Source organism: Monodon monoceros, unplaced genomic scaffold (assembly GCF_005190385.1).
Source record: "Monodon monoceros isolate NGI ecotype Baffin Bay Population unplaced genomic scaffold, NGI_Narwhal_1 Super_Scaffold_18, whole genome shotgun sequence".
Lineage (NCBI taxonomy): Eukaryota > Metazoa > Chordata > Mammalia > Artiodactyla > Monodontidae > Monodon > Monodon monoceros.
In genome coordinates this window covers 72,207,388-72,230,077 of record NW_021703774.1, presented here as the reverse complement: position 1 = coordinate 72,230,077, position 22,690 = coordinate 72,207,388, and the positions used below count along the sequence as shown (strand labels likewise).

The 22,690-nt window shown below is 40.7% G+C and overlaps 1 protein-coding gene and 1 pseudogene across 1 annotated transcript in view; one reads left to right on the top strand and one right to left on the bottom strand.

Annotated features, from left to right (window-relative positions):
- Positions 1–20,609, bottom strand: part of THEM4 (thioesterase superfamily member 4) — a 38,357-nt gene extending 17,748 nt beyond the window's left edge. Inside the window, exons 1-2 of the mRNA XM_029227903.1 lie at positions 20,394–20,609; positions 14,762–14,903 (exon numbers count right to left, since the gene is read on the bottom strand). Of these exons, the coding sequence (XP_029083736.1) occupies positions 14,762–14,903; positions 20,394–20,492 (241 nt within the window). The 5' untranslated portion in view covers positions 20,493–20,609. The remainder of the gene's footprint in view (positions 1–14,761; positions 14,904–20,393) is intronic.
- Positions 17,342–18,983, top strand: LOC114898427 (annotated as a pseudogene).
- Positions 20,610–22,690: the final 2,081 nt, after the last annotated feature.

Here is a 22,690-nt window from a genome sequence, read left to right as displayed (position 1 = left end):
GTCAACAGTGTGACGTGGCTACCTACTTAGTGCTAATGTCTTACTCTGCATGGAAAGACCATAATTTGAGTTTCAATCTTAGTTCTGGGAAGCATATACTAAGGATCTGAGAAACTGGAACATGTCCTGGGAAAAGCAACTAGGAATGTGAAGGAGACTGAAATACCCTCTGGGGAAAAAAGCCAGAAAACAACAGAGAAGATTGGCCTGGCAATGAGAATTGGCAGGTACACAGGAGTGAGATACATAGATGTGATTCCTAAATTCCAATATATATTGATATATTCTAATCCATATAAAACGATGCCAAATGAAAGGATTATACTTATTCTGTGTGTTCCTAGATGGTAGAACTAACTGAATGGATGAAAGTACAAGAGAGACTATAGCTCAATACAGTTAGGGCTGTCCAAAATGAAAAAAGCACCCCAGTCCCAAGTACTCCATGATTGGAGGGGTTCAAGTTAAGTCCAGATGACTGGCTGTAAGGTTTAAAATAGAAAGCAAGAGAAGACAGAGAAAGGTTAAGACTATAGTTGTAGCTCCCAAACCGTTTTCTATTCCAAAACAACTGAGGTTAACCTTTTGCAAGGAAAAGTTACATTTATAAAGGAAATCTCCATTTGTATGGGTGTCTCCCTCTCAGTACTGGGAAGAGAAGAACAACTCTAAATCACAAGAGAATCTTTTCAATGGAGAAAGCAGCAACTTACATCTTTTCTTGGTAATCTCCTCACAACACCCCCTACCCCCAACACCCTCCTTTTGTCTTTAGCTGAAAATGGTATTTAAACTGGTGGTTTAGGACTTCCTGGTGGCACAGTGGTTAAGAATCCACCTGCCAATGCAGGGGACACAGGTTTGAGCCCTGGTCTGGGAAGATCCCACATGCCACGGAGCAACTAAGACTGCAAGCCACAACTACAGAGCCTGAATGCCACAACTACTGAAGCCCGTGTGACTAGAGCCTGTGCTCCACAACAAGAGAAGCCACCGCAATGAGAAGCCCATGCACTGCAACGAAGTGTAGCCCCTGCTCGCTGCAACTAGAGAAAGCCTGCACGAGCAACAAAGACACAACGCAGCCAAAAGTTAATTAATTAATAACAAAAAATAAACTGGTGGCTTAGGCTACCTTGGGGAGTTACTCACTTTTCTCTGGGCATCTCCCAGGTATACATGAGGTATATGTGCTAATAAACTTCTGGTTTTTCTTTTTTCTTTTTTAAAGAAAGCAACAGACAGAAAAGAAGGCAGTCCACTGTTCCTCCCAATTCCTATATGAGGGATCTCCTTTTTTTTGTTGTTATTAAAGTGCATTTAGTTTTTTCACAACATGTATCACCATCTGACCTACTTTGTTTTTGTTTTTTAGTGGTTTGTCTCTCATCACTAGAGTGTTCACTACAGGAGGGAAGAGATTTTAGGTAAAAAAAAAAAAACAAGTAGAGCATCTTAAGCAGGTTCCCTGGTGTGTGTTTCTTCCCTTCCTTCTTATCTTTCTTCGTCCTACAAATATGTATAAGGCACTTACTATGTATCAGGTACTGTTCTAAGCACTGGCGATATAGTGGGGAATAAAACGTACAAAAATCTCTGCCCTTATGAAATGTCAACTATGAACTGGCATTTTCCGTTGGCACTTGCCATCCACCTTTGCAAGGATTAAATCACGTGCTGCTGCACCTGCTGACTTTCGACACCCCCGGAAAGGAGCTCAGGGTGGAGGACAGAAATGAGGCGCCCTGTGCTCTGGGAAAAACTGGCAGAACAGGTCTGCAGATGGTTAGGTATTTTCAGGAGCCGATTTTATGAGCCCAATTCTTGTATCTCCTCATATCTAGAAAAGCACTAAAATCCTTCATGGTGACGTCTGCTCCTTGTGACTAGCGGTAACCTTCACTAGAGACTTGCTTGATTGCATGCATTCCCCCTCCACCAAAATCACATATATACTGACCTTCCGCCCCTACCTCTTTGGAGCAGTTTTTCAGAGCTATCTGAAATGCTGTCTCCTGGGCTGCAGTCCTCATTTTGCCCAAAATAAAACTTAACTGGCAACTCTCACGTTGTGCATTTTTTTTTCAAGTTGACAGTTTTATGGCAACCACGAAGGAACCCAGAGTGGACTTCTCTCCTTCACCTAAACTGTACGAGGAACCGGAGCCTTGGTACCAGCAGAGGCCCCTTGCACCCATCTGCCTCCTTGGAGAGTCCAGATGAATTTGGGTAAGTCTCTCCTGGTTCTCAGATCTCCCGTGTTGGTTGATGATCCTGAGTTTTATTTGGCAGAGTAGCAAGTACCTGCCTCCTCCCAGTTGAAAGATATGTGGTGGGGGCCCTGGTTAAAAGATACCAGGGAAATATCCACCCAGTTGAAAGATACTGGGGGAGGCTCAGTTGAAAGATACCAGGGAATACTCACCCAGGTGAAAGATACTGTGGAGGGGGAGCTGGTTGAAAGATACCAGGGTTTGCTCAGTTGTAGGAGACTGAGTGGTCTGCACTGAGTAGTTAGGTAAGAGGCTGATCTGATGCTTTTCCTCAGTTCAGCTGCCTTAATAGAATTTGTCAAGTTAAAAGTGAAGATATTACATGAGAGCTTTGCTCCGAAGAAAGGGCACAAGACTCCTCCCAGCCTGTTCTGGCTTTTTCAGGCGACTGAGAAATTTACGGGAGTGGTGGAGGCAGGGTCCTCATGCCATGCAGTGATCCCATAGGGAAACCTACTCATTAATTAAAAGGCTTCCTCATCCAGGGGCATGCATAAGAATTGGCCATTCAGTGATCCGAGCACCTGCGGTGGCATTAGACCACTGAAGGGAGAAACTGAGACATGTAAGAGGGCTGAAACAACTCCGGGGTGATGCCTGGAGGAGCTAAGCTCACAAGCAGCACACTGGCCCACCACACAATTTCACTAGTAAATTTTATCCCTGACAAATTCAACTTAAAATGGGAGATAGAGCCTCTCAAACACAGAAACAAGGGGCATCAGAAAGCCAGCCTCTGACTAACACTCCAGGCAGGTTTATGTATGTACAAAACTCGTATTTGCAAGTACCTACTTAATTGGGGAAATATACCAAAGGAGATCTCAACCTAAAATGACCAAATTGGGGTTCTTTTAATATTTCAAAATTAATATTTTTGCACACACAGTTAGAAAAAAGCCAGCCACGAGATCAAACAGACTGAATGGAATGGTTACTTTGATTGGTATCTAGAAGCTTCTAAAAGAGGAAATGATAGAGTAACTTCTTTTCAGGAAACCAACAATTAATTACTTGAAACTATATCAGACCAACTTTTTAAAACCATTAAAAAGAAAGAAAAGGGGGTATCTATGAAAATTATGAACCTTCAATTGTGCCAGTTAAGTACACAATGCCAGTCGAAGGTTAACCAACCCCCATTTAATTCCCAACTAGTAGAGAAAGCTAGCTTGAAGGAAAAAAAGAACCTCAAAAAATGGAAACATATCTCTTCAGAATTCTGACCCTGAGGAACAAGTCCTACTAGGAGAACTTGATTTTCTCTCCCTGTGCCTTGAAACTAGGGCTCTCAGGAAAAATTATCTTATATAGACCAGCTCTAAGTCCTGAGTCTGAGGAAAATACAGGGAACAAAGCCTTTAAAATTCTTTCTTATTCCAACTGTTAGTTATAAACTAGTGAGTTTTACATTTTGATATCTGATTCATGACTAAGTTTAGAAAATGAAGCTATATAGATCTCTCGTTGTGTCTCTCTAGATATATGTATGTCTCAGTACGTGTGTCCCTTTGGATAATGCTGCTGAGGTTAATTTGTAAATGACCTCTACTTAACTGGCTTAAGAAAAAGTAAGCACTGACATTCACAGAAAGATAGACAAGATGAAAAGGCAGAGGGCTATGAACCAGATGAAGGAACAAGATAAAACCCCAGAAAAACAACTAAATGAAGCGGAGATAGGCAACCTTCCAGAAAAAGAATTCAGAATAATGATAGTGAAGATGATCCAGGACCTCGGAAAAAGAATGGAGGCAAAGACCAAGAAGATGCAAGAAATGTTTGACAAAGACCTAGAAGAATTAAAGAACAAACAAACAGAGATTAAACAATACAATAACTGAAATGAAAACTACACTAGAAGGAATCAATAGCAGAATAACTGAGGTAGAAGAACGGATAAGTGACCTGGAAGACAGAATGGTGGAATTCACTGCTGCAGAACAGAATAAAGAAAAAAGAATGAAAAGAAATGAAGACAGCCTAAGAGACCTCTGGGACAACATTAAACGCAACAACATTGGCATTATAGGGGTCACAGAAGGAGAGCAGAGAGAGAAAGGACCCAAGAAAATATTTGAACAGATTATAGTCAAAAACTTCCCTAACATGGGAAAGGAAATAGCCACCCAAGTCCAGGAAGTGCAGAGAGTCCCATACAGAATAAACCCAAGGAGAAACATGCCGAGACACATAGTAATCAAATTGGCAAAAATTAAAAACAAAGAAAAATTATTGAAAGCGGCAAGGGAAAAACGACAAATAACATACAAGGGAACTCCCGTAAGATTAACAGCTGATTTCTCAGCAGAAACTCTACAAGCCAGAAGGGAGTGGCATGACATATTTAAAGTGATGAAAGGGAAGAACTGACAACCAAGATTACTCTACCCGGCAAGGATCTCATTCAGATTCGATGGAGAAATCAAAAGCTTTACAGGCAAAACAAAAGCTAAAAGAATTCAGCACTACCAAACCAGCTCTACAACAAATGCTAAAGGAACTTCTCTTAAGTGGGAAACACAAGACAAGAAGAGGACCCACAAAAACAAACCCAAAACAATTAAGAAAATGGTAATAGGAACATACATATCGATAATTACCTTAAATGTGAATGGATTAAATGCTCCAACCAAAAGACACAGGCTCGCTGAATGGATACAAAAACAAGACCCATGTACATGCTGTCTATAAGAGACCCACTTCAGACCTCGGGACACATACAGACTGAAAATGAGGGGATGGAAAAAGATATTCCATGCAAATGGAAATCAAAAGAAAGCTGGAGTAGCAATACTCATATCAGATAAAATAGACTTTAAAATAAAGAATGTTACAAGAGACAAGGAAGGGCACTACATCATGATCAAGGGATCAAACCAAGAAGAAGATATAACAATTATATATGCACCCAACATAGGGGCACCTCAATACATAAGGCAACTGCTAACAGCTATAAAAGAGGAAATCGACAGTAACACAATAATAGTGGGGGACTTTAAAACCTCACTTACATCAATGGACAGATCTTCCAGACAGAAAATTAATAAGGAAACACAAGCTCTAAATGACACAATAGACCACATAGATTTAATTGACATTTATAGGACTTCCATCCAAAAACAGATTACACTTTCTTCTCAAGTGCGCATGGAACATTCTCCAGGATAGATCACATCTTGGGTCACAAATCAAGCCTCAGTAAATTTAAGAAAACTGAAATCATATCAAGCATCTTTTCTGACCACAACGCTATGAGATTAGAAATCAATTACAGGGAAAAAAACATAAAAAACACAAACACATGGAGGCTAAACAATACGTTACTAAATAACCAAGAGATCACTGAAGAAATCAAAGAGGAAATCAAAGATACCTAGAGACAAATGACAATGAAAACACGATGATCCAAAACCTATGGGATGCAGCAAAAGTAGTTCTAAGAGGGAAGTTTATAACAATACAATCCTACCACAAGAAACAACAAACATCTCAAATAAACAATCTAATCTTACACCAAAAAGAACTATAAAAAGAAGAACAAACAATACCCAAAGTTAGTAGAAGGAAAGAAATCATAAAGATCAGAGCAGAAATAAATGAAATAGAAACAAAGAAAACAGTAGCAAAGATCAATAAAACTAAAAGCTGGTTCTTTGAGAAGATAAACAAAATTGATAAACCATTAGCCAGACTCAACAAGAAAAAGAGGGAGGGGACTCAAATCAATAAAATTAGAAATGAAAAAGGAAAAGTTACAACAGACACTGCAGAAATACAAAGCATCCTAAGAGACTACTACAAGCAACTCTATGCCAATAAAGTGGACAACGTGGAAGAAATGGACAAATTCTTAGAAAGGTATAACCTTCCAAGACTGAACCAGGAAGAAATAGAAAATATGAACAGACCAATCACAAGTAATGAAACTGTGATTAAAAATCTTCCAACAAACAAAAGTCCAGGACCAGATGGCTTCACAGGTGAATTCTATCAAACATTTAGAGAAGAGCTAACAATCCTTCTCAAACTCTTCCAAAAAACTGCAGAGGAAGGAACACTCCTAAACTCTTTCTATGAGGCCACCATCACCCTGATACCAGAACCAGACAAAGATACTACAAAGAAAGAAAATTACAGACCAATATCACTGATGAATATAGATGGAAAAATCCTCAACAAAATAGTAGCAAACAGAATCCAACAACACATTAAAAGGATCATACACCATGATCAAGTGGGATTTATCCCAGGGATGCAAGGATTCTTCAATATATGCAAATCAATAAATGTGATACACCATATTAACAAACTGAAGAATAAAAACCATATGATCATCTCAATAGAGGCAGAAAAAGCTTTTGACAAAATTCAACACCGATCTATGAAAAAACTCTCCAGAAAGTGGGCATAGAGGGAACCTAACAAACCCACAGCAAACATCATTCTCAATGGTGAAAAACTGAAAGCATTTCCTCTAAGATCAGAAACAAGACAAGGATGTCCACTCTCACCACTATTATTCAACATAGTTTTGGAAGTCCTAGTCACGGCAATCAGAGAAGAAAAAGAAATAAAAGGAATACAAACTGGAAAAGAAGAAGTAAAACTGTCACTGTTTGCAGATGACATGATACTATACATAGAGAATCCTAAAGATGCCACCAGAAAACTACTAGAGCTAATCAATGAATTTGGTAAAGTTGCAGAATAAAAAATTAATGCACAGAAATGTCTTGCATTCCTATACACTAATGATGAAAAATCTGAAAGAGAAATTAAGGAAACACTCCCATTTACCACTGCAACAAAAAGAATAAAATACCTAGGAGTAAACCTACCAAGGGAGACAAAAGATCTGTATGCAGAAAATTATAAGACACTGATGAAAGAAATTAAAGATGATACAAACAGATGGAGAGATATACCATGTTCTTTGATTGGAAGAATCAATATTGTGAAAATGACTATACTACCCAAAGCAATCTGCAGATTCAATGCAATCCCTATCAAACTACCGATGGCATTTTTTACAGAACTAGAACAAAAAATCTTAAAATTTGTATGGGGCTTCCCTGGTGGCGCAGTGGTTGAGAGTCCGCCTGCTGATGCAGGGGACACGGGTTCGTGCCCCGGTCCGGGAAGATCCCACATGCCACGGAGCGGCTAGGCCCGTGAGCCATGGCCACTGAGCCTGCGCATCTGGAGCCTGTGTTCCACAACGGGAGAGGCCACAACAGTGAAAGGCCCACGTACCGCAAAAAAAAAAAAAAAAAAAAAAAAAAAAATTTGTATGGAGACACAAAAGACCCCGAATGGCCAAAGCAGTCTTGAGGGAAAAAAATGGAGCTGGAGGAATCAGACTCCCTGACTTCAGACTATACTACAAAGCTATAGTAATCAAGACAATATGGTACTAGCACAAAAACAGAAATATAGATCAATGGAACAGGATAGAAAGCCCAGAGATAAACCCATGCACCTATGGTCAACTAATCTATGACAAATGAGGCAAGGATATACAATGGAGAAAAGACAGTGTGTTTAATAAGTGGTGCTGGGAAAACTGGACAGCTACATGTAAAAGAATGAAATTAGAACACTCCCTAACACCATACACAGAAGTAAACTCAGAATGGATTAGAGACCTAAATGTAAGACTAGACACTATAAAACTCTTAGAGGAAAGCATAGGAAGAACACTTTGACATAAATCACGGCAAGATCTTTTTTGTTCCACCTCCTAGAATAATGGAAATAAAAACAAAGATAAACAAATGGGATCTAATGAAACTTAAAAGTTTTTGCGCAGCAAAGGAAACCACAAACAAGACGAGAAGACAACCCTCGGAATGGGAGAAATATTTGCAAATGAATCAACAGACAAAGGATTAATATCTAAAATATATAAACAGCTCATGCAGCTCAAAATTAAAAAAACAACCCAATCAAGAAATGGGTAGAAGACCTAAAGACATTTCTCCAAAGAAGACATACAGATGGCCAAGAAGCACATGAAAAGCTCCTCAACATCACTAATTATTAGAGAAATGCAAATCCAAACTACAATGAGGTATCACCTCACACCAGTTAGAATGGGCATCATCAGAAAATCTAGAAACAGCAAATGCTGGAGAGGGGGTGGAGAAAAGGGAACCCTCTTGCACTGTTGGTGGGAATGGAAATTGATACAGCCACTATGGAGAACAGTATGGAGGTTCCTTAAAAAACTAAAAATAGAATTACCAAATGACACAGCAATCCCACTACTGGGCATATACCCAGAGAAAACTGTAATTCAAAAAGACACATGCACCCCAATGTTCATTGCAGCACTATTTACAATAGCCAGGACATGGAAGCAATCTAAATGCCCACTGACAGACAAGTGGATAAAGATGTGGTACATATATACAATGGAATATTACTCTGCCATAAAAAGGAATGAAATTGGGTCATTTGTAGAGATGTGGATGGATATACAGACTGTCATACAGAGTGAAGTAAGTCATAAAGAGAAAAATAAATATCATATATTAACACATATATGTGGAACCTAGAAAAATGGTACAGATGAACTGGTTTGCAGGGCAGAAATTGAGACACAGATGTAGAGAACAAACGTATGGACACCAAGGTGGAAGAGTGGCAGGGGTGGGGAGGTGGTGGTGGGATGAACTGGGAGATTGGAATTGACATATATACCCTAATATGTATAAAATGGATAACTAATAAGAACCTGATGTATAAAAAAATAAATAAAATTAAATTTAAAAAAGTAAGCACAAATCAAACAATTCTAAATACAAGAGAAATTAAGCTAAATGAATTTCAGGTTCATGTGAACTGGGAAATATTCAGTATTAAATTAATATCTGGTATTAATGTTTTAAGTTTGTTGATCTAATTAATACAGACATGTTTTTAGAGTCATCAACATTAAGTGTAATACTTTTATTGTACCTAGGTGTAATATAAGCTAAATAAAACCTTGTTATATCTGTTACAAATATGTCAGCAGGGAAAGTAACTTGATGTGAAGAAACTTTTAAGGAAGGAAAATGTAAATGAGATAGGTGCTTTTAGATAAACTCTATTAAGAATAATTATGCTTTACGAATGTCTATCTAAAATAGTCTCTTCAGGTTCTGGTAACTTGAAATTGTAGAGTTGTGCTAAATTAAGTTAAGTGATGGAAGCTTATTGAATAGCTAGGTCATTCCCAAATAAAATAAGATACTGAAACATTAATTACTGAACATTGGCTTCCTTTTACAGGAAACAAAAGGTATTTAGGATTATAAATGAATATGTTTCGTGCCACATTCTCTAAAGAAAGCAAATGTTTTTAGAAAATATCACTGGTATTTATGTTCACCAATCTACAGAATGCTAACGTAAAGGACAGTTCATAATTGCTTACTTAGTTTTCAAAAGAAATTAAGGTTTTAAGAGCTGAGGATTCTAATTTAAACATGTAACTAAAGTTAATAGAAATAATAAAGGAAACATTTCAGTATACAGTAGGAAAGTAGGATGTATGTTTCTAGTAAAGAAGTCATGAGGAATGGAATCGCATTTTTTTAAGGGAAAAGGAAGTAGGCCTGACTTATAGCTGGCTGTTTCTGAATGGGAAATAAAGTGATGGATACAGAAAGTCATAAAAAGGTTTGTGGAAAGGGGACCCCAAGAAAAGAGTTTTGTGCATGGTCTGGATTGACTAAGGTTAAAATAAATTTAATTGAGTAAATGAATGTTATTTATTTTTTATTATTTGTTCATTTATTTTTGGCCATGTTGGGTCTTTGTTGCTGCACGTGGGCTTTCTCTAGTTGCAGCGGGTGGGGCTACTCTTTGTTGTGGTGTGCAGGCTTCTCATTGTGGTGGCTTCTCTTGTTGTGGAGCACGGGGGCTCTAGGCATGTGGGCTCAGTAGTTGTGGCTCACGGGCTCTAGAGCGCAGGCTAAGTAGTTGTGGCGCATGGGCTTAGTTGCTCCGAGGCACGTGGGATCTTCCCAGACCAGGGCTCGAACCCATGTCCCCTGCATTGGCAGGCGGATTCTTAACCACTGCACACCAGGGAAGTCCCGTAAATGAATTTCAAAAGTAAGCGGGTGCAAAACTTGAATTTGTTTTTTCTCTCTCAAGAGGGCAAGATTTCTGACAATGTTGAAACGCCTTTGATAACAGATTTCAAGTTTCTTTACCTTATAAGTGACCTGTTCTGTATTTGCCTTTGGAATCTTTTATTGTTACTTGGGCTAAGTGAATAACTATTGTTTCACAGTGACTTGTGATCCTATCTGACTGAGTGTTCTAAATCCTTTTTGATATTTTTTGACAAAACTTCCTAAATCAAATTTTAATGACATCCTTTTGATCTCTAGCTAACTCTGGGATGCTTCAAAGGGCCCCTGATACATCCCAAAGAGAGATGTTAAACTAATTAGATTCATTTGGTATGTTAAATTACATGGGAAGTAATGTCAAATGAGTAATAAATCTTCTTAGGTTATATTGTATGGTAAATGTTACTAATAAAGATATCCTAGAAATTATATGGAGTTCCTAAAATTCTGATCTGTCCTGGTAAAATGTTATCAGTCATAATTCTAGTTATTATCTTAAAGTGTTGTATGTCACAGTAGTAACCAAGTTTCTTTGTTAATTGCATTGTAATCAGATTTTAAACGTGCCTTAAATTTTCTGTCATTATAGACACTTACAGTTTCACTCTAATGCCTTTGCAAAAATGCTTCTTCTTCAAGAAAACTTATAGAAAGGACTTTTGGATAAATACAAGTTTCTGACTTTCAGACCATAATGCTGAACTGGGTAAGAAATTGAAGAATCTAATGAAAAACCTGATGGCTTCATAAAGCTGTTAACAAAAAGGATTAGTTACATAGGACTGAGTGAACTGGTGAATATGGTTGTAAATTTTATGGTTTCTATCTGAAAAATTACTGGTTTAAATCTGTGTTTTCCAGGTGTAAGGAAAACCTTCCCCTCAAACTAATTATGACTTATAGTAATTTGGTAAATTATACCTTTGTAAGCAGGATTGAAACATTTATCTTTGCTATCTGTCCGCTCCAGACACTGGAAACTCTCAGGTTGCCAGTAGCTTTATCAGATAAATTAGGAAGGCTACCTCACTAACAGGTACAGAAAACTCAAGGTATTTTGGGACCTTGAAAAGGGAGGAATTCACCTAGATCTGTTAGGTGAAATCTGTGATAAGCCCTTGGTGACTTTCTTAGCCCTGAGAGGTATTTTAAAAGTCCAGCCTGAGACTCCTTATAAAGGTTTCAGCAAGCAAAAAGCCTATATGATCAATTATAGTTATATATCATCAGGCCAAGTGTATTGAGACCAGATTTATTTTGCAAACAAATTAGTCTTAATTTGGTTATATTTGGTAGAAATGAGGGTAATTTTAGAGAGAAAAAGATGTTTCAATGAATGTTAAATCCCAGTTTTGTTAATGGAGGTCTGTATTTACTAAGACTCACTTCCAGGGTAGTTCCTTGTTGTTATGTTATATTGATATAAAGTTAAATTGTATTATTAAAAGCACACTCTAAGTTTGTTTTTGAAGCTTATCTCAGTAATCTATCTTTGGATGAAGATCATTTGCCCTATGACCTGCAACCAGGGGACTATGTATATTGGAAAAGACATCATTTAAAGGACTCACTCCAACCCAGATGGAAAGGCCCTCACCAGGTACCCTTAACTAGCTCATGTGCAGCAAAACTAAAGGGATCCACTCTTGGATTCATACTTCCCACTTAAAAAGGGCTGCTGCACCGGACTGGTCTATACAGAGGACTGCTGACCTCAAACTCACCTTAAAACACCGCTCAAACAGAGGAAACTACACTCACACCAGGATGAGAAGAAGACAACATCAGAAGCAGACAGCTTACCCAAGATGCTGGACCTGATTCGTATTATCATTTATAAAGCTTTCTTGACTTCTCAGACCTTTGCATATAAATCAAATGTTTTCTATCATGGACACGATCTTATGCTAGTTTAAAAAAATCAATCCAATTGTTGGGTTTGTGGCCAATCACCTTTGTCTAGTACTTCTGGATTACCTTGGTGGATTGCTCTACTCCAAGGCTCTAACTGGATGGTCCTTAGGAAATTTATTTCAGAAGAAAGAAAGTTCAGTCCTGTTCAGGCTACTCTTGATATTACTAGATGGGATCCCCTCACCTAGACAGTTAATAATACCTGCTCTGACCCTGGCCATAAAAAAATGAATTTTCCTCTAAAGTTACTCAAGCTCAATCAGAGCAACAGCAAAATTTCAGCCAAGGAATAAAAGCTCCCGCAATTATGGGATGGATTTATGTGGTTAACACCAGGCTATGGTCATTTAAGTTTTAAGGCACCCTTTTACCTTGGGAACAATCAAATTATACTAAGGATAACCAGCGTAGTAACTAGGAAATTGGGCTGGGAGCCTTATGGACAGTGACAATACACCATTTCCCTGAAAGATAACGATTGGTACAGAACAGACTAAGTCAGGTGAGCTGAAGATATACTGGGCTGTACCTAATGGAAGTTCTTGGCTTAATTCTCACTTATGACTTTAATAATATTGCTAGCTATGTTATTTTCCTGTTTTACAAGATTGTTGTTTCTTGCATTACCAACAAAAGCCTCCAACAAAAATATATAGTTTTATATGAGATCAATGATTGTAATACTGTAACTCTAGATATGGGACGATACAACAAGAGGGAATTTTCCTGGACCATAACAGATTAGTAAGACAGGTGGTCCAGAGTCTTTAGTTACTGTTAAAAGACCTAGTCCAGTAATAGCACACTGAGTGGCCTATCAGCAAAATCTTCACCAGACCTAGGAATGAGCCTTCCTAGCACCGTGGGACGAAATGGTCATGAAATGCCTCCCAAATCATGGTCGAGTTTATGACCATGAGGAGGCGCTGTCAACTACAAATTGGCACTTGCCATTGGCACTTACCAACTCCCTTACAAGGATTAAATCGTGTGCTGCTGCAGCTACTGATTTTCAACACGCCCTGAAAGGAGTTCAGGGTGGAGAGCAGAAATGAGGCGCTCTGTGCTCTGGGAAAAACTGGCAGAATAGGTCTTCAGATAGATATTTTCAGGACCGATTTTATGAGCCCAATTCTTGTATCTCCTCATATCTAGAAAAGCACTAAAATCCTTCCCGGTGATGTCTGCTCCTCGTGACTAGCAGAAACCTTCTGCAAAAAAATATATGCTTGATTGCATGCGTTCCCCCTTCACCAAAATCACATATATACTGACCTTCCCCCCCTACATCTTTGGAGCAGTTTCTCAGAGCTATCTGAAATGCTGTCTCCCGAGCTGCAGTCCTCATTTTGCCCCAAATAAAACTTAACTCGCAACTCTCACATTGTGCATTTTTTCTTAAGTCGACAGAAGCAAACACTCTAGTGGTGAGAGACACACTGTTAAATAAACACAAGGCATGCCAGATGGTGTTAACTGCTGTGGAAAAAATAAATGTGCCTTAATAAATGTATATTATTAAGTGAAAGAAAACAATCTGAAAAGGCTACATACTGTATGTATTCTGGAAAAGGCAAAACCATGGAGAGAGTAAAAAGATCAGTGGTTGCCAAGGGTTCGGGAGGAGGGACAGATGAACGGGGGACACAGTGAATTTTTAAGGCAGTGGAACTATTCCGTATGATATATGTCATTATACATTTGTCAAAACTCATCAAGTATTACACAGTGAACCCTAATGTAAACTATGGACTTTAGTTAATGTATTAATACAGTCTCACCATTACAACAAATGTACTTTACTATCGCAAGATGTTAATAAATGGAAAGCTGGCAGAAGGAATTAAGGGGTATATGGGAACTCTGTTCTTTCCACTCTTTTTTCTATAGACCTGAAACTACTAAAAAAAAGAAGTCTATTAATTAAAACACATACACACACACACACAAAAGACAGGAAGTGCAATGTGTATGTGTTGGAGGTGGGGTAGTTTGCCTTGGGAGTTTAGAGTCTGGGAGATGACGGGATGACTTGAGTACTCTGAGCTTCTTAGGGTGACAGAGCCATATATTGGGATAAACAGTAAATTGAGGTTAGTGATGACAGCCTCAAGACAGAGAGGTGATGAGAATGTGGTAGGGTGGAGTCTTTCTGGGGCCCCTTCCTGATAATGGTGATGATGATGCCATGGTGGGGGCATTCTTATTAATGGCAACAGACTTCATGCTCTCCCACAATCTGTGAAATTTATTGAGATTTCTGGCCTATAAAACTGGAGAATATAGCAAACCCCCTGCACTATCCTCCTTCCTTTTTCAAGTGGTAACAAGTACTTCAATCTGTTCTTAGTTTTATATTTGATATTTAAATATTCTTTATGGGAGTGTACCTATTCCTACCAAGAAAATAGGTTTTGAAATCTTCACTCTTTTGAGTATATTTACTTTTATATGAAGGTAAACGTTCCCAGGAGCCGTCTTCACATTTCTTCATGAACTGGTCAAAGAGGAGTCTTAAGTCCTTGCTCCAGCTGGGGTTGGGGAGAGCATGGTCCTTAGGAATGACTTTCTCCGTAGAAAACCACCTCTAAAAGAAAGGAAAAAAAGGAGAGTAATGGGAGGTACATACTATTTCATAACATATTCTCTTATTTTCTAAGACTATCTTGCTGCTTTTCCTCTTCCCAAAAGCTTGGTTTTTTTTTTTTGTTTGTTTTGTTTTGTTTTTTGCGGTAGGCGGGCCTCTCACTGTTGTGGCCTCTCCCGTTGCGGAGCACAGGCTCCGGACACGCAGGCTCAGCGGCCATGGCTCACAGGCCCAGCTGCTCCGCGGCATGTGGGATCTTCCCAGACCGGGGCACAAACCCGTGTCCCCTGCATCGGCAGGCGGACCCTCAACCACTGAGCCACCAGGGAAGCCCCAAGCTTGTTGTTTTGAAGTGGAAACAAATTTCTAGGATCACCTGGTCCTCTCTCCTTGGGAGAATTGGGAGATTGAGAGAGGATAAATGATTTGCTCAATGTCACCCAACTAGCCATTAGCAGAGTTGGTACTAAGCCCAGGTCTTCAGACCCCCTTCTTTTTTTTAAACCTTAATCCAACACAGGTCAGCCACGTCAACTACAAACCGGCACTTGCCATCCATCTCTACAAGGATTAAATCACGTGCTGCTGCACCTGCTGACTTTCGACACCCCCGGAAAGGAGCTCAGGGTGGAGGACAGACATGAGGCGCCCTGTGCTCTGGGAAACACTGGCAGAACAGGTCTGCAGATGGTTAGGTATTTTCAGGAGCTGATTTTTTTTTTTTTTTTTTTTTGGCGGTACGCGGGCCTCTCCCGTTGCGGAGCACAGGCTCCGGACACGCAGGCTCAGCGGCCATGGCTCACGGGCCCAGCCGCTCCGCGGCATGTGGGATCTTCCCGGACCGGGGCACGAACCCGTGTCCCCTGCATCGGCAGGCGGACTCTCAACCACTGCGCCACCAGGGAAGCCCAAGAAAGGAGTCTTTAAAGAATCATGAAGGTGGTACTTGAGTGGCAAAGTACTTTTTCCATTATGGGGAGGCTTAAGGAGTTTTAAGCAAAGCAGTAACATGAAATTAGGTTTTAGAAAGCTCCCTCTGATGTAAAGGATGAATTGTAAGGTGAGAAGCAATGGTAAGGAAACCAGTTAAAAGACTGTTGTAAAGGTCCAGGAGAAATGTGGTCAGAAGGTGAACTAGGTAGAGAGGAATGAAAAAGATTTAAGAGATATTTAGGATATTGGGACCAAGGATTGTGGCATGGGTTTGATCCCTGGTCAGGGAACTAAGATCCCACATGCCATGCAGAGCCAAAAAAGGGAAAAAAAAAAAAAAAAAGATTGTTGCATTTAGCTGAATCCCCCAGACTTTCAAAGTTACAATCAGGTAGGAGAGCCCAGGGTCAAGGGAGTCATTCTAATTCCTAAAAGCCTTTATTATCTCTGTTGCACTGGTCCATGAAAGGATGCTAGAACTGATCAAACCTAGAGTTCCCTATTTAAGATGAGACCTATGGATGCGGTAAGCCCAAATTCACAACTCCAAAGCTTACACATCCTATTCTACCTCTTAATTGACAGGTATTAGTCAATACATATTAATTTATGACTAATTGTGTGTGTTAGGTTACTTCCAGAATTTATGTACTTTAAAAACTACATGATTGGGGTGGGTAGGGAGGGTGGGAGGGAGGCGTAAGATCATGGGGGAAGAGAAAGTAGAAGAGTTTTGGATGATTCTTGACTTGTGGTTTGAAGGTTGGAGTGGATAGAAGGAAAAGAAAGGGGAGGTTTTCGTTAGTGTTCATGTACACGTCAGGAGGCGGAAAGTAGGAGTGAAACCATTAATTTTAGTTTGGGGCATGTTGAGTTTGGGACCACAGATGAACACTATGATGTTGTGAGAAATAAAAATAATGAAAGTTTCAGTCCAAGGAGATGAGAATTAAGAGATACTTGAAGTAAAGGCACCTGTAAATACACAGCATAGACTCTGGGCATGAGGGATGTGAGGGATAATCACTATTTTTTGTTGCCCTGAATAGAGGAAAGGTCTTGCTAGATCTCTGATTATGTATTTTTCAAGTGGGACTTAAGTTACAACTTTTTTTTTTTTTTCAGTACACGGGCCTCTCACTGTTGTGGCCTCCCCTGTTGTGGAGCACAGGCTCTGGACGTGCAGGCTCAGTGGCCATGGCTCACGGGCCCAGCCGCTCCGCGGCATGTGGGATCTTCCCGGACCGGGGCACGAACCCGTGTCCCCTGCATCGGCAGGCGGACTCTCAACCACTGCGCCACCAGGGAAGCCCAGTTACAACTTTTTAATGTGTCTCTTTTTAAGATTAAGTTACTGAACCAAAAGAAGCATGATTTGTAAGCCCTGTAAATACTACTGTTATAAAGCCTGAAATATTCTCAACATAGATTACAAGACACCAACATATTAAAGAAACGAATCTATCTTTGTTGTGAGATTAGCACAGGGCATTTTATTTTCCAAAGTGCACTATGGTACAGGATTAATAACCGATCTGCACTCATTATTCTTTAAAAGTAAGCTGGCACAGGCTCCTTCTCTGGGCTTCGGTTCTGTGGGAGACGCAGCAGAGCCCGCGTCGTCACTTCCCGGCGAGCTTGAGGGGGCCACAGGGCCTTGTCCTACCGCAGTGGTCCGCCGCTGGCTCGCTGGTTCGGGAGCAGGGCGCTGTAGCCACCCATCCCGGTCAAGGTGTTTGATAAACAGAAGCCCCAGAGTATCGGGAGCCTGCAACCCTTCGCCTGGAACGGCGGTTCAGGCGTGAACCGTGCTGACAGAGGATGGCAGCCTCTGGGGTGGAGAAGAGTGGCAAGAAGACCGAAAAGAAACTTGCTGCTCGAGAGGAAGCTAAATTGGCAAACTTCATGGGCGTCATGAATAACATGCGGAAACAGTGATTTAAATCCACCACCCAACTATAGTTGAATCTACGGTCTACCCAGGGATTTATACCCAGGGTCAACTTGAAATCACGCTGGGAGGCACTGACTGCAGAACCTTGTTGACAAGCTACATAAATCCAAAGAAAACACTGTGTGATGTGATCCTTATGGTCCAGGAACGAAAGACAGCTGTTCACTGTGTTGTCCCTGCTGCAGCCAGTTATTTTTTAAACTCAATGTTCACAACTAACATGCTTGAATCAAAGTTCTTTGAAGTAGAACTCAAAGATGCTGAATCTGACATTATTAAATAACTTGTGGAATTCACTTATAGCATTAGAATTTCTGTGAATAGCAACAATGTTCAGCCTTTGTTAGATGCAGCAAACCAGTACTAGATTGAACCTGTGAAGAAATGTGTGTTGATTTTTTTCAAAGAACAAGTTGATGCTTCCAATTGTCTTGGTATAAGTGGGCTAGCAGAGTGTCTAGACTGTCCTAAATTGAACGCAACTGCAGATGACTTTATTCATCAGCATTTTACTGAATTTTATAAAACTAATGAATTTCTACAACTTGATGCCAGGTGAGTTACACATCTCCTCAATCAGGACACTCTAACTGTGAGAGCAGAGGATCAGGTTTACGACGCTGCAGTCAGGTGGTTGAAATATGATGAACCTAATTGCCAGCCATTTATGGTTGACATCCTTGCTAAAGTCAGGTTTCCTCTTATATCGAAGAATTTCTTAATTAAGACAGTAGAAGCTGAACCACTTATTCAAGACAATCCTGAATGCCTTAAAATGGTGATAAGTGGAATGAGGTATCATCTCCTGTCTCCAAAGGATTGAGAAGAACTGGTAGAAGACACAAGGCCCAGAAGAAAGAAGCATGACTACCGCATAGCCCTATCTGGAGGCTCCCAACCACAGTCTTGTAGATACTTTAACCCAAAGTTGAAAAGAGAAGTATATTCTGCACGAGCCTGGAAGTGAGACTGTAACTTTAGAATCCTCTTTTGACATCTTTGTTCTTATAAATGGCCCACACTTAATGCTCTTTTTTATATTCAACCACAAGTCTTTAGACTTCAAGTGGAAAAATTTAAATAACTGCCAATAAAAACATCCTCATTCCATCAATTATTACTTATTCCCTAAAGCTAATACCATTAGAATCCCATTACAATATTTATTAAATGTTTCTATTAGAAGTGCCAGCCTCTCCTTTCTTTTTGCTAAAAACTTCACCTTAAAATTTTTTAACCATTTACTATTACTTATTTTAATATAAGTTGGTTGTCTTTATTATTTCTAATATTAAAACAATCAAGGAAGCTGATTTCATTATAAATTATTATTAGTTACCTTGACTCTCTCAAAGTGAACATTATTTCATTATTCATTCAAGCAGACTGCTTAATAATAAGGACTGTATAGAAATTGTTTTAACATTCTTGAACTTGGGACTTCCCTGGTGCTCCAGTGGTTAAGAATCTGCCTTCCAATGCAGGGAACACGGGTTGGATCCCTGGTCTTGGGGAACTAAGCTCCCACATGCGGCGGGGCAACTAAGCCCGTGCACCACAACGAAAGATCCCGCATGCCACAACTAAGTCGCAACAAAGATCCCGCGTGCCGCAACTAAGACCTGATGCAGCCAAAAATAAAATAAATCAATATTAAAAAAAGAAAGTTCTTGAACTTAACATTTTCAGAGATGTTAAAATGGTTTTAACTATCATTAAATGGGATCCACTTGTGTGTGTCCTTTACGAGTCCAAAATGATTATTTTCATTGAACTGATCTCCTTCAGAGAGGACAATTTAAGCAGTACCACTTAATTTAATTATCTAGAATTAAGCCAATATCCCTATAAACTATTATCTTTAGATATTCCTTGGATATAGCTGGTGAGAGGCAGCAAATATCTGTATTAATTGCTGACTGAAAAATGGTAAGACGGAATATCTTAACAGTTTTTCTAGTAGATAAGTAAAGTAGTAGATAAACTAGTAGTAGAGAACTAGGATTAAACCCTTGTTAGAGACGTACTCTTCTCCTGAGGGTATAATGTAATGGTTAGGAGGCAGACTGCTTCGGTTCAGATTCCAACTGTACCACGTGTTTTCTATGTGACCTTGCTTAAGGCACAACCTTTCTTTATTAATATTAGTAGCAGCTGTATTCCTTGACCTGCTAACATGACTCAAGCATCCTGCACACTTATTCAAAACGGGTCACCCCACCTAGAAGGGGGGATGGGAGGGGAGGCTCAAGAGAGAGGAGATATGGGGATATATGTATACGTATAGCTGATTCACTTTGTTATACAGCAGAAACTAACACACCATTGTAAAGCAATTATACTCCAATAAATATGTTAAAAAAAAAAAAACCAACAAACGGCGTCACCCTCCTGTGCAGTTTCTTACGGCTTGAATCTCAGGACTGAAAGATCCGGTGACCCCGTTAACATTGATGCCTCTTGGAGCTGATGTTAGCTTTTATTCTGAGGTCAGCTGGCTGAGGAAATGGATAAAGAGCTGAACATATCCACATCACAGGGTTGTTCCTGACGGAAAGTCCCACCCCTCTGCCCACTTCCGCCGCCCAGCGCCCGGGACTTACCCGCGCGAGTACCGGGTCTCTCGCAGCGGGGAACGCGCCTTCCCGCCTGCCGCGCAGGGCCCGGAGCGTGCGCAGTGCCGCGGTGCAGCTCCTCAACATGGCTCCGAGCGTGCGCGGGGCTCCGGCCGCCGGAAGTGCGGCGGCTGGCTCCCGGGCGTGGCAGGGGCCAACTCACCCAACCAGCCACCCAACGGCCCGCTCTTCCTCTTTAACTTAGGGGAGCGGAGGGCGGGGCGTGAAGGCAGCGGGGGCGTCGGTCTTTTCGTCCGGTAAAATCCTAGGCCCTCCTCGGGCGCCGGAGCCACTTCCGGAGCAAATGTCAAGCTTCGAGAGGGCGGCTGGAGAGGCGCGCGGGGCGCCGGCGGCTCGGCGGCCTGGGGAGGACCAGGAGGCCTGGGAGGGCGGGTCCGCGGCTACAGCTCACGGCCCTCAGCCCCCTCAGCCCAGGCGGCCACGCGCTACTAATGAGGATTCGCTGGCTTTTTTCCCGACTCGCGTCGGCCGACCGAGTTCTGTGCTCTCTGTTCCCTAGTAGTTCTACCTCGCGCAGAAGACTTAAGCCGTCAGGTGGGTAGGAGCGCACACAGCGGATTGTAGGAATAGAATATTTTCTTGGAGGCCATGGACAAATCCATGGTTGGGATTGATCTGTAGAGAGACTTCTGGGTGCAGAGGACATAACGCTTAGAAAGCTACGTTCCCCACCTCTTGCGCCGCCCCTCCACACACACCCTTAAGGCTCCGGGCAGAGCTAAAAGTCCTCGAGTCTGGCTTTTTCAACTAGAAATTGTAGCAACACCTGACGGATGTATTCATCTCTTAGCTTTGGAGACATATCTGAGCTCCAAGCCCCACTCCACCACCTAACACCTTGTACGCTCTTTAATTGTACCTGGGCCCTTGTTTCTTCACTGTTGTATTAAAAAGAATATATCAAGTTTTACTTGTTGCCAGGACCTTCTCTTTCAGTAGGAGTCACCGAAGTTAGAAGTTACTTTGTATTCACCTCAGAAAGAAAGTACCCCCAGGCCAGTGGTGTGTTGAAGGTGACTTGAACAGTCTCGTTAAAATTGTAAGTATTCGGCTAGCCAATCCTTAAACACTGCCATTATTAAAATTTAAATTATATAAACCTACAGTTAAGTAATATTAAAAAAATGAAGGTATTGTAATGACACTCCCCAGTGAGTCCCCAGCAAGTGTCCTGACCGGTATCTTGGAGCCAGTAGGAGACCAAGTTTGGTTCGAACACAAACGAAGTCAAAGAATGAAGAGGTGGGAGTTCAAGCTCTCGAGTACGTGCTGTTCCCCAAAGGCGTTTGGCTGGGGCTGCTTTGTAGGGTTCTTTTGGATTGCAGGGGCCTGTGCAGCACTTCTGGACAGGGGCCCAGAGCTGAGGTGCCAGGCCTTTTCACACTGGGAAAAGGTGCCTTTTCACACTGGGAACTCTGGTCTGAAGGGCCTGGTGTAAGATCTCTGCATGCAACACCCTGTGAGCAAGTGAAACTGGACTAAGCACAAAGAGAAAGAAAAAGGTTAAACTTTGTCTTATTACCCAGGAATTGGGTAATAAATATTTTTATTTCCCAGGAATTGTTAATGGGCTTGGCCGGTGACAGTATTAGATACTAAAAACTGTAACTACCTAATTATTTTTACTACATTTTACTATTGTATGTGCTCTTGAGGTTATTTATCTTTATCTCATTTGTATGGGGGGGAATACTAGGCACACATCTTCCCAACATCGCATTTAGTCACATCACAGTGGTAGCTTAAAATTGACTGACTGGGAGTATTCACTTAGATACTGCAAATGAGGGCCTTCCTTTCTTACCTTATTAAATATTTACCAATATACCACAGTCTTAGTCCATCCCGAGGTGAAGTTTTAAGACTCTTAATGGTTACTAGAATAACGGGTTACTAGAATTGCTTACCTCCAGCACATCATTACACAGTATTTTCCCACCAACAGAGCTTTGTAACTACTCACATAGTAAAGGTGGGACTGGAGGGATTAGTATCAGGAGAGATTTATCAGAGATAAATAAACTTGGCTTTGGGCTTGGGTCTAAGTTCAGAGAGGCCCCTTCTACTTTTTTTTTGTGTGTGTGAGCAATTAGTATCAGATATTTTCCTTGATTACATGAACTTCTCCATCAGTTTGTCAGTAGGAAAGAATGCCCGGTGTATTTTAAACCCACCATATTAACTGGGAGTAAGGGTATAGCATTCTGAGATAGAGGGAATTTGAGAGTTAAGGCGTGTAAGAACGACTCAAACTGAAGATGATT